Source organism: Mesoplodon bidens, assembly GCF_964165515.1.
Source record: "Mesoplodon bidens genome assembly, chromosome: 1".
NCBI classification, from domain to species: Eukaryota; Metazoa; Chordata; class Mammalia; order Artiodactyla; family Ziphiidae; genus Mesoplodon; species Mesoplodon bidens.
In genome coordinates this window covers 220,721,071-220,733,855 of record NC_138176.1, presented here as the reverse complement: position 1 = coordinate 220,733,855, position 12,785 = coordinate 220,721,071, and the positions used below count along the sequence as shown (strand labels likewise).

Here is a 12,785-nt window from a genome sequence, read left to right as displayed (position 1 = left end):
GAAGCACTGAAGTGAAGCAGTGGCTTCAGGGCCTCCACTTCTAATCATCCCACCTAGTGCCTTCTTAGGGGCAGAAAACATGTCTACTATGAAACAGTTCACATTGCCTTTTTTGTTTGTTTGAACTAGCTTCAATTTTTTCTAGTAATCCAAACAAATGGTTGCTTTGACTTTTTCATTCCTTTAATTAAAAACTTCCAGGAGACTTAAAAGCCTCCTATGGCTGATGACAACAGTCCTAGGATTTCACCAAAAATACAAATAATTGCAGTTGTATGAGGACCACACTGCCAACTCCTAGGGTCGTGGACCCAGTACGTTTCAATCTCTTGGACAATCTGGGGGTTTCACCTGGTAGATCTCCAAGCTGGCTGCCAGCATAGCTACACCAATTAACCCCTTGCATAACTGTCCTAGCAGGCAGCCCTAGGAACTCGGGGAAAGCAAAACATAGCTGTCCACCAGGAACAAGGTGAGAAATCCTGACCCGAGTTCTTTATTCTTAGACAATTTCCAGTTATACTTCATTGCTGAAGCCTGATAGTTTTATTAATCTCCTTTTATCACAGCTCACCAATCACCATTGTGTATCAGATCACCTGTGCCAGGAATGGTAGCAGGTAAGTGAGAAAACAGAGGACGGGGGTGGGGGGTGGGGGGGTGGGGTCAAAGGAAAGAGTGAGCCCATACTTGCATGGCAGTTATGTTTGCCAGGTATATTCAAACACATCTTTCTTCCAATAGATCCTCCCCTCAACCTGTGATGAAGACACAAGGACATTATCTCCATCTTACAGATGAGGGCACAGAGGTTCACAGAAGTGAAATGCCCTAGCAAAGCATGAATGTGTGTTATAACGGAGGTCCTCCATTCAGGGCTTTCTACACTTACACCGTGATGCTTTTGGAGACAGCAAGATGTAGCAGAAATTTCTGCTTGGTCATAGTTTGGGAAGTAGAAGGGGCTGATAAATACCTCTGGGAAAGAGGTACAAAAATGTACAGGAGAAACAGTGGCATCTATGTGGCCAGGGAATAATCTGAGTCTCCCCAAATCTGTGTCCTTCGTGGGCAAACTCCATTTTGGGGGTGAGCTGGGGCTGAGAGAGAGAGAGGATGGGCTCATCCCAGTCACAAGTAGATGCAGAAGAGATCATCCTGTCTCGCTGCAGTTTTAGTTCTCCTTCTTGGCCCAATGTTACATCCTTTCACATTCACCCTTGCATCCTCATCTGAAGTTTAGAAATTGGGACTTTTGGTGGACTGAGAGGCATCCACCAAGAATGGCTGCTGCTGACACTGCTCACACGAGAAAGCTTGTATGTTTAGATCTAGAATTCCAGGTTGTGCAAGTTAGCTTTTCCTTAACTTTTAAGTTCCATATGTCTTTTCTTTTCTGATTGAAAGTGACTCTGCTCTTTTCATGATTCAGCCTGTCTCTGCAATTTAGGTTCTCAGTCATCTATGTTTGTTATGTTTGGCAAAGAATATTTGAGAAAAATCTCTCAAGAGAGTGGTGAACTTTATTAATCTTAAAATCTTGTGTGTGAAGAAAGGAAACAACAAATTTTTAATCAAAGTAAGCAATAATGACAGGTTTATTTAAAATTTCCAGTAGAGAAAACCCACTAGTTTTGGAATAAAAGTACTCAATGTACGAGAGCGTAAGTGAATATAAAAGATTAGCAGAAGAAAAATAAAACCAAACACAGTACAAAAAAACTTAAAAAGTTTGAAATGGATTTAAACTGAGATGTTCCTTAAATCCTCCAAATATTTAACAGAGTTACTAGGTTTGGCAAACAATTCACTTGAAAATTAAAGCCTATTTCTGTATTGTAAACTCCATAAAAACCCCTTATTAAATTCAAGCACTCCATACAATTGGTACTGAAACATACAGGCAGTCAGTTTCAGAATAGTAGGAATTATTCATTTGCTCTCACAGTTATATGAATTAACCAGCTGTATAACTGTTTTTTGGAGAGGATAGGACAGAAGATGGAAAAAAAAAAAAAGGTAGGATAAAATCTCTAAAAAATTGAAACACAGCAAAATCCAGGCATCAGTTTGTTTCTTTAAAGCAACAAACTGAATTTTTACAGTATATTCTACATTTGTCATTTCCCTCTCCCCCCGCCCCCTCCAATACTCCTAAATCCACTAATCTAATCAATTCTTAACCTCCAAATATTCTGTACATATATATTTAGCAAAGAGCATATGCCTAACATTATTCTGACAGCATTATGGTCAGCATACAATTTTAGAAAGATTACTATGTATATCACCAAGATTAACCTTTACTTAAAAAAAACGAACAAACAAAAACCATTACTAAACAAATAGTTTTAAAATATTATGAACACCCATGCGAGAAGACTCCACGTGGGCTCTAAACCTGATAAAAACACACGTCAGAAAGACTATTAATGCTCAGCTTCTGCCAAACGATGACCTTAAAGTGCCGACCACAACAGAATCTCTTAGGACCGTTTTCCCAACAGATGATTTGTCCCTGGCTTGGCCATCTCTCCTTTAACTACACACGAAGTCCTGCTAAAAGTATGCATTTTAGTTGATTTTACAATAGAATGTTACAATGTAAACTAAACAGGTTCTTGATATCAACAGCATGTTACCCAGGTTTTGAAATTTCTGAATCCAACAGTTGGTCACAGAGGTCAAGTATTATCAAGGCTCCTTTGTCAGTTCAGATGGTGTCTGACTCATCCATCCTTCAAGTACATGCAAGGCTCAATAGTTCTCAAGAGGCAGAAACCCGAGGCCGTTTTAAGACACAGAGGAAATAGGATTATGAGGTGAACCCATCTGGGTAAGAACTTTATCCAGCCACTGGAGCGGGCCATGCAGATGGATCTCAATCCAGCAGGGGGTGCTAGTAACATCCTGGCGGTGGTATTCTGCTCCCCAACCCTAGAAACAACATGGGAGGTGGTCATTTAACTTGTTTGACTCAGTGGTTACACTTATGAAGTAAAAAGAGCTCACATAACCAGACACTCCGATTAAAGATCCGGTTCTCTCCACAAGACAAACGTGCACAAATGTGCACACATGATTTGGCAGGCAATTTCACGGCTCCCCAGAGGCCATCCATGGGTTCCAGATTAAGAAGTACTGGTCTTGGGGAATGAACGTTTTAAACTACATTATAAGGCTGTTTGTAATAAAGACACTTTCTAACTTTCATTTTTATTGCCCATTATCTCACCGATAATATTGTGACAGATGTTAAATTCTCATTTCAACATCAAGAACATAAGGAAAAAGGTATGTAAGACAAACTGACATTCTGTTTCTTCCTATTTAGCCACTGAAGTCTCTATAAACACAGAGCTTGACCTTTCAGTCTCTAAGCAAAACTGGCAGGAGCACGTAAGTTTCCAAAAATCTATTAGCGACACCTAACCATTGCCTTGAATCAATTAGTAACACCTAGCCATTGCCTTGAATCATCTGTACAAGAGGGTAGCTTGCCAGGCACCTTCAGGATTACTGAATTAGGACATGAAAGCTGACAGAAGCAAGTCCCTGTACAAAAGAGAAAAACAGTTTTGCCACTGCAGAGACCAAAACCTCACTGGGATGGTGGAGGATGGCATACAAGGTCCTGATAAACCCTTGTTTCCTGAGGGTGTCAGACAAGGCCAGGTTCTATTTATCTCTGCTATCTACCTACCCCCAGAAGTTCAAGAAATGTATCTAAATATCAGAACTTTCAGGAGAAAGTTGTGATACATGAACTGCGTATGTATAAACATCCATGCATTTGTACATATATCAACAAACTGCTAAGTTTAATCAAAAGATTTATGTGCATGTTTCCTCCATTAGATAGTAAGTTCTTTGAAGGCAGAGAGCAGATCTTATTTATCTTTGATCTCAAACATCTAGCACAGTGACTGGCACAAAGCAGAAGCTCTAGAAACACTTGTTCAGCTGAAATGACTTGGGTTTTTCAGATATGCGGAGTTTACTGTGCAAATAATTTATAAAGTATGTGTTTTATATTAAAGTCCAAAAATGATCATCTTTAAAAAATAGTACAAAATTGGCTATTAATATTAGTAAAACGTTCTATATCCTTTCTCTAAGATGCTAAGTGTGAGAGGGCAAAGTATGCAGTCCTTATGATAATAAAGAAAATGTTGTACCATGTGTAAATTTTTTGTTGCTAACGTACAATAAAGTAGCTGCCCGTTATCATGTCAGCAGGGAGTTTAAAATAACATGTTTATCTTTAACTCTCCAAATCCAGCTTCCTAGCTGTGTCCATTATAGCCTGTATAACCCTTCCTTCCAATACTTACCACTTTATATTATAATTAAACACAGACTGGGCCATCAGCATCTTGAAGCTAGAGACTTTAGGTGCTTTTTCATTTTGTATTAATTCTCTGGAATGGTGCTAAAAATGTTCGCTGAATAAATGAAATCTAATACATTTTTAATGCATATCTTTGCATTATAAACACTTTTTATCAGCGTAACGGTGGTTTTTACTTGTGTAAAAGTCAATAATTAAAAATGTGTAAAATTGATTGGGTAATCCATAAGAAATAAGTTTGAGGAGAAAGCCAATTGGAGCATTAGAGTCATACATTCTCCTAGAGTGGTCCTTCAATAACAATAGACTTATCAAGGGACCTCAGTAATGATCACCACAGTTCCCCAACTGCAGCCACCCATTTTAAAGATAACGAACGTGGGGATCGGGAAGGAATCCCGGGGCCTTAATCACACACACAGAACTAGAACCGGGATCTCCTGACTCTCAAGAGGTCTGCTTTCCTCCATATCAATGAAAACAACAAACACGGGCTTCCCTGGTGGCGCAGTGGTTGAGAGTCCGCCTGCCAATGCAGGGGACACGGGTTCGTGCCCCGGTCCGGGAAGATCCCACGTGCCGCGGAGCGGCTGCGCCCGTGAGCCATGGCCGCTGAGCCTGCGCGTCCGGAGCCTGTGCTCTGCAGCGGGAGAGGCCACAACAGTGAGAGGCCCGCGTACAGCAAAAAAAAAAAAAAAAAAAAAAAAACCCAAAAAACAAAAAACAAAAACAACAAACACAAACAATGCTGGCAAGTCACTGTCCTCATTTTAAAATTCATTTCAGTCAAAATGCTAAGTCAAAAATTAAACAGTGCACATTAATAATGGATGAGAAAGCTCTTCGTAGTCTCATAGGTACATAGCATATAGGTAAACCTCTTGAAAAGGTAAAAAAAAAACCTCCTTCAATACTAAAATGTTCCGGACTCAGCTATAAGAAACTGTTGAATTGTGTTTCAAGAAAACACACTGAAAATCTGCTCATGTGACTCAAAGAAGTAGGGAAAAAATGATATTCGGGGAAAGATATCTTTGACGTAAAGGATGATTAACAAAGTAAGGTTCCAAAGTTACCCTCTGTAATAAATACATCACAGAACAGGTTTAACAACAAGTTCTGTGAGCTTCTGAAGAGAGGATAGGAAAGACGATTGCCTCGCCCAAATATATAATTAGTTTTGTTCCTCAGAGTAACAGAGGAGGAAAATCTATCTTGGAGGATTCAGAGCCAAGTCAGTCAGCCACTAGAATAAGTTTCTGACTCATAAATTTAATCAGACATATGAGTTTCTTTTTTCCATTTCGATGGCATCTTAAAACTTTTTACTTCTCAGAGGCAGAAGAGGAGGCAAAAAAGAGATCAATTCTTGTGAGCAATGTCCGTAACCTTCACTCTCCTCGCACCTCACAGCACAATCCTGGCGCTGAGGCAAGGGCCTTATTAACTCTTGAATATAAGAAAATCGGGGGAAGGTGGAGGCTGGGATGTAGTGAGAGAGTAGCCTTGCCATATATACACTACTAAATGTAAAATAGCTAGCTAGTGGGAAGCAGCTGCATAGCACAGGGAGATCAGCTCGGTGCTTTGTGACCACCTAGAGGGGTGGGATAGGGAGGGTGGGAGGGAGGGAGGGGATATGGGGCTATATGTATACGTACAGCTGATTCACTTTGTTGTATGGCAGAGACTAACACGACATTGTAAAGCAGTTATACTCTAATAAAGATGTATTTAAAAAAAAAGGATGAGTGTCATATAGGACAGAGCCACCCCCAGTGGCACTCATACTAGATCAGTGCATCCCTTGCCCACCCATACGTACCTGAGAATAAATTACTGTTGTTTGGAAAAAAAAACCCAAACAAACAGAAAATCACAAGCTTTACTGGAACCACTAAAAAACTGACCAATCAAAAATAAATCCCAGTGTGATGAACTTTTACTTTCACACACAAAAAAGACCACTTGCTTATTGTTGAAACAAAAGTAACAAGTGTCACCATCCTAAAAGTACTAACAGGCATAGCATTAAAAAAAAAGAGGGGTGCGTTTACAGAACTGATCTCTGGGAATTCCCTGGCGGCCCAGGGGTTAGGACTCTGCGCTTTCACTGCCGAGGGCGAGGGTTCAACCCCTAGCCAGGGAACTAAGATCCCTGAAGCCACGTGGCACAGCCAAAAAATAAATAAACAAAAAAATAAAAAGAACTGGTCTCGTAAGACAACCATGCATTTAAAGCATATACTTTATATATATACATAATAACATATTCTAATAGTATTCCAATAGCTAAAATAGTGCTACTTGAATAAGGAAAAGTTATTAAAGCCTGCTACTCCTAACATTTAACATAAACACTCCTATATTCCAATGATACTTTCCTCAGAGTTGACATCCTTGTCAAAGGTTAAAACTGTCTAGATCATAAGTTGGTGTCTATGGACACATATCAAGAGGATACAGATTTACACATAACGTGGAAGTGCGTTAAACCCTGACCAGAGGAATCGGAGCTCACTTACCTTCACAAAGCTCATGCGAATAGTACACATTTTTGTGAGCTCATAGACTGTCTCGAAGCCGTGGTTCACAGACTGTGCCAGTAACTGAGCAAATTCTTGGTTGTTAAAAATTTTCAAACTACACCCACTAGGGATCTTGCAAACAGTAGTGGGGTGAAATCCGTGATGGTAGTTGCAGTTCCGACTCTGCACGAAGATACTACTGTCACTGAGGCATTCGGCGTAGACCTCGCCTCCGACATAATAAAGATGAACTCCTGCAGGGAGACAAAGCACAGAGTGTGGTCATGATGGCTTTCCCCGGCTGAAAAGCATCCGCGTGGCTTCAGAATGTAAATTTACATGGTTGATTCGATAAACAGACATTCTCCAAGTCTTGCACAATTGAGAAAATCTTAGTTAACTGTATTAGCTAATACAATGTCCATAGGTCAACATGCATGTCTAGAAGGTTGTAGGAAACAACAAAGGCTCTTAATGATAAGTAACAGAGTGCAGCAATTTCATTATTTATTTATTTATTTATTTTGCGGTACGCGGGCCTCTCACTGTTGTGGCCTCTCCCGTTGCGGAGCACAGGCTCCGGACGCGCAGGCCCAGCGGCCATGACTCACGGGCCCAGCCGCTCCGCGGCACGTGGTTTCTTCCCGGACCGGGGCACGAACCCGTGTCCCCTGCATCGGCAGGCGGACTCCCAACCACTGAGCCACTAGGGAAGCCCAGCCATTTCATTTTGAAAAGCATTTAATGCCTATTTGGCCATGGATTCAGAGCAAATTCTCACTTTAAAAACATGGCACGGGCTTCCCTGGTGGCGCAGTGGTTGGGAGTCCGCCTGCCGATGCAGGGGACACGGGTTCGTGCCCCGGTCCGGGAGGATCCCACGTGCCGCGGAGCGGCTGGGCCCGTGAGCCATGGCCGCTGGGCCTGCGCGTCCGGAGCCTGTGCTCCACAACGGGAGAGGCCACAACATTGAGAGGCCCGCGTACCGCAAAAGAAAAAAATAATAAATAAATAAATAAAAACATGGCACAATAAAGCTGAACTTGATTATGGGATCCTACGCATATTCGTTACATAAGCTCTCTTGTATTTATTTTGCAGCTAAGCTTTTCGAAAAATTTTAGGGGAGGGGAAGGGAGGATCGAAAGGAGTAAAAGAATTAGAAAACCACAGGTGGAGGAAGTACTGCTGAGAAGTGTAAGATGTAAGGTCCAGGAAAAAAAAAAACCTAGAAAAAATAATTCATACTGTGTGGAATCTGATCTCACTCAACTATTATCTGCTCCAAACTTCTTCCTGTGAGACCTAGAGTGCCAGGAGTGTAGGAAACTGATCTTACCCAGCCTTTAAAAAAAATGAAAGGGGAAAATACCACTCTGACAAAACCCCACACCATTACAGGCCACCCAGCAAACAGAGTCACATCCCATGTGGCTTTCAGTGATGGACCTTGCAGGTAACTCTGGTAAAGCTTATTAGTCAATGCTAGACCTATTGTCTCATCCCAAATACTATGTGCTCATATATGGAATCCAAAAAAACCAGTACTATGAACCTAGGGGCAGGGCAGGAATAAAGACGCAGACGTAAAGAACGGACTTGAGGACACAGTGGGGGGAAAGGGAGGCTGTGACAAAGCGGGGGAGAGGCATGGACATATATACACTACCGAGCGTGAAGTGGATAGCTAGTGGGCAGCAGCCGCATAGCACAGGGAGATCAGCTCGGTGCTTTGTGACCACCTGGAGGGGTGGGATAGGGAGAGTGGGAGGGAGTGAGACGCAAGAGGGAGGAGATATGGGGATATATGTATACGTATAGCTGATTCACTTTGTTGTACAGCAGAAACTGTGGAAAGCGATTATACTCCCATAAAGATATTAAAGAAAGAACGAAGGAAAAAAAATGCAAGTCGAGCTGCTGGCTGTGTCTACAGGGCTGTCATGATTTGAGTGAACTAAAGTATTTTAGAAAAATGAAAAAAAAAAAAACTATGTGCTGTGTTGATATGTATACACAATGGCTAAGACTGCTGTAACAATTAAATAGCCGCTGGAGCAGAAGCCCATTTCTCTGTCTGATGTAGAGAAAACAATTGAAGGGTGTGTGTGTTTGCTACTTTTTTCCTGATTATAAAAATGAGGAATTTTCATTTTAGAAAATTTAGAAAGTAAAGCAAAATATCAAGAAGCAGAAAACATTATCACTCCTTTAGTGGCCCAGAGGCAGTAACTGTGAATACACATCGCATTTGGTCTTGAGTGTCATTAAACTTTCTTTGCAGACATTTAACATATCTCCACCATTGAATGACTACAACAATTTATTTAAAGGATTCTCCCATTATTGGACCATTCTGTTGATACTAATTTTCTGCTATGATTAACAATGCCATGACGAATGCCTCAGCATAATTTTTGATAATATCGTTAGGAGCGATTCCTGGAAGTTAAGTCGTTGGATCGAAGGCTCTTGATTCACTTTGCCAGAGTGCTTGTATCAATGTACACTCTCTCCAGCAGCAGAGGAGTGCCTGTCTCACTTCACCCGTGCCAGTACTGAGTCTGAGTTTAAAACAACAACAAAATTCCCCTAATTTATAGCTGGAAAACAATATTGTTTTAATTTGCACGTGAGCCTTGATATGCTCTCCTCTGTTTACTAGCCATCTGTGTTTCTCTTATGGATTTACTGTTCATATTTCTTACATATTTATTCCTCTGGGGTTCTAGTATTTTTATTATTTTTTTAATGAGCTGTCCATATAGGAAAGATATAAATAATTTATGTCTTATTTGTTTCCCCGTTAGTCCTTTGTCTTTTAATTTTGTTCACGGTATTGTTTTTCTTTAACCTACAGAAGTTTGAAATCTTTTTTTTTTTTTTTTTTTCTTTTTGTGGTATGCGGGCCTCTCACTGTTGTGGCCTCTCCCGTTGCGGAGCACAGGCTCCGGACGCGCAGGCCCAGCGGCCACGGCTCACGGGCCCAGCCGCTCCGCGGCATATGGGATCCTCCCAGACCGGGGCACGAACCCGTATCCCCTGCATCGGCAGGCGGACTCTCAACCACTGCGCCACCAGGGAGGCCCAAAAGTTTGAAATCTTTAAGCAGACAGATCTCTTGCAATCTTTCTGTTGTTTTTTTTTTTTAAACTTTTTTTTCTTTAAATTTTATTTATTTATTTATTTATGGCTGTGTTGGCTCTTCATTTCTGTACGAGGGCTTTCTCTAGTTGTGGCAAGTGGGGGCCACTCCTCATCGCGGTGCGCAGGCCTCTCACTATCGCGGCCTCTCTTGTTGCAGAGCACAGGCTCTAGACGCACAGGCTCAGTAATTGTGGCTCACGGGGCTAGTTGCTCCGCGGCATGTGGGATCTTCCCAGACCAGGGCTCGAACCCATGTTCCCTGCATTGGCAGGCAGATTCTCAACCACTGCGCCACCAGGGAAGCCCTTTCTGTTGTTTTTTATGCTTAGAAAATCTCTGCCACTCTTTTTTTTTTTTTTTAAAGCATTTTCCAGTCTATCTCATCCTTTTTTTTTTTTTAATTTATTTAATTTTTGTCTGTGTTGGGTCTTCGCTGCGGCACGCGGGCTTTTCTCCAGTTGCGGAGAGCGGGGGCCACTCTTCATTGCGGTGCATGGGCTTACTGCGGAGTAGTTATGGCACGCAGACTCAGCCGCTCCGCAGCACGTGGGATCCTCCCGGACCAGGGATCTAACCCGTGTCTCCTGCACTGGCAGGTGGACTCCCAACCACTGCGCCACCAGGGAAGCCCTCTCTGCCACTCTTGATCAATATATGTTCTTCTAGCTTTTCAAGAGCTTGCCTTAAAAAATAATTCAACTCATTAATCCATTTGCATATGTGGAATGAGGTCAGGGTTTCTACCCCCAGCCTCCCCCCGAAGCTAAATTTGTTATTGCAGGACCACTGGAAGACGCTACTAATTTGTTACGCTTCACTTATCAGACATTAAATTTTTAAATACAGTATAGTCTGAGTTTACTTTATTCTACTGTTCTGTCTACACACCGATTTAACTGTAGTTTCATAATCTTTCATTAATCCTCACCTTGAGAATTTTTTCTTTACTCTTCCATTAAAAAAATGTAGCTATTTTCACTTATTTATCCTTCTGGGTAATATGCAGAATACATCTTCCAACTTTCAAAGAACAAAACATTGTGATTCTGACATGGATTGTTTAAACTATGAATTAAATTAGGAAGCATGAATATCCTTAAAATGTTCTCACAATATTAAGCCTTTTCTTTAAGGAACACAGACCACCTGTTTATTATTCAAATTTTCTTTCACTCTAAGTGAAATTTGGTTTTCTTTACATAATTCTCATATGTTGCTGGTTCAGATTATTTATGCATTCTGTTGCTAATGAGAATGTAATTTTCCTCTCCATTACATTTTCTAACTGGTTATTGCCAGATGAAAGAAAACTGATATATAATTTCTAAAAATAGAGTCGAGGCATCTGGAACAATCTGAAATAACAGCATTCCCAGAATCCTTATTTTCTTCCTAACTGTTAATAGGCATGTTCCGGAGTACAATGGCTTTTTACTACATTGGAGTAACGGTCAACTTTAGAATAGAATGAAAACTATGTCCCTGTGTCCCAAATGTATGCGAAATTGTGTTTATACAATTTCAGGGGTTTAGAGACCACAGAAAGATACCCATACGATATGAACCTGAGTTCTGACATTTCATCATTAGATGTGCAGTTTAGGCTTATTTTTCTCCCTTAAGCATACTAAGGAATTATCTATCAGTTCCTGTTTTAAGAGTTGTTGTTTTTGTTTCCAGGATTCAATGTTAAACTTCATCTCAAATGTCTTTTAAGCACCTACTGAATAACCTTTTAATTTGTTCTAAATTTCATAGTAGGTCATTTAAAAAAACTTTGACTCTGGAAATAATTTCAAAACTTACAGAAATAGAACAAACAACAAAGAGAAACAGAACCAAGAACAGCCACACAACCATTCTCCAGATTCACCTGCTGGGACAGTTCACTCCATGTGCTTCATCATGGGTACCTCTGTCCTCTCTATTCTTCCACACACACCCTCATATACACACACATACGTACATACGTGTATACATTCGGACACAGGATTGTTCTAGGTGGATAGATATCTCTATCTATAAGCATAAGATACATATATAATTTCTTCCTGAACCATTTCATCATGGTCCTTTACCCCTACATACTTAAGTGTGTATTTCCTAAGAATAGGGGGTCTTCTCTTACAAGCCACAGCATAATCAGCAATGCCACTGCATTTAACGCTGATGTAATACTTTGATCTTATCTACCACTCATATTCTAATTCTGTCTGCTGACCCCAGTAATGCTCTTTGTAGTATTTTCCCCTGTCTGCTGCAGGATCATGTCCAGGGGCAGATTATTACATAGAGCTGTCATGTTTCTTTAGCCGTTTTAATGTGGAACATTCTCACACCTTTGTCTTTCGGCATCAGTATTTTGGAAGACTACAGTCCCTTCTCACCCTTTGTGTCTGGGGTCTGTCTGAAGGCACCCTGAGATTCGGTTCAGATCTGCATGCTCAGCTGGATTTCTGTGTAGGTGACGTTACTCCCTCCTCAGAGCACCACAGCTGGAGGTTCACGACCTCCATCTGCCTCTCACTGGCGATGATAATTCTCAGCGCCTAGTCAAGATGTTGTCCAATTTCTCCACTAAACAGTTACTGATTTTTATTCTCCCATGTCAGTAATAGGCAGCCTGGGAGGAGATACTTAAAGACCATGAAAATATCTTGATTCTCATAAAAAATTCTCTCTATATTTAGCATCCTGACTATTCTTGCCTGATGGCTGCAAAATGGGGACTTTCTAACTCCACCAACTCACTCTGCATT

The 12,785-nt window shown here is 41.1% G+C and overlaps 1 protein-coding gene across 6 annotated transcripts in view; it reads right to left on the bottom strand.

Annotated features, from left to right (window-relative positions):
• Positions 1 to 1,552: 1,552 nt before the first annotated feature.
• The window catches only part of SMAD1 (SMAD family member 1), an 80,169-nt gene continuing 68,936 nt past the window's right edge, over positions 1,553 to 12,785 (bottom strand). For all 6 annotated transcript variants that reach the window (XM_081224959.1, XM_081224956.1, XM_081224954.1 and 3 more), the window contains 2 exons: positions 6,877 to 7,133; positions 1,553 to 2,937 (listed from right to left, as the gene is read on the bottom strand). In XM_081224959.1, coding sequence (XP_081081085.1) covers positions 2,794 to 2,937; positions 6,877 to 7,133 — 401 coding nt within the window. In that variant the 3' untranslated portion in view covers positions 1,553 to 2,793. The remainder of the gene's footprint in view (positions 2,938 to 6,876; positions 7,134 to 12,785) is intronic.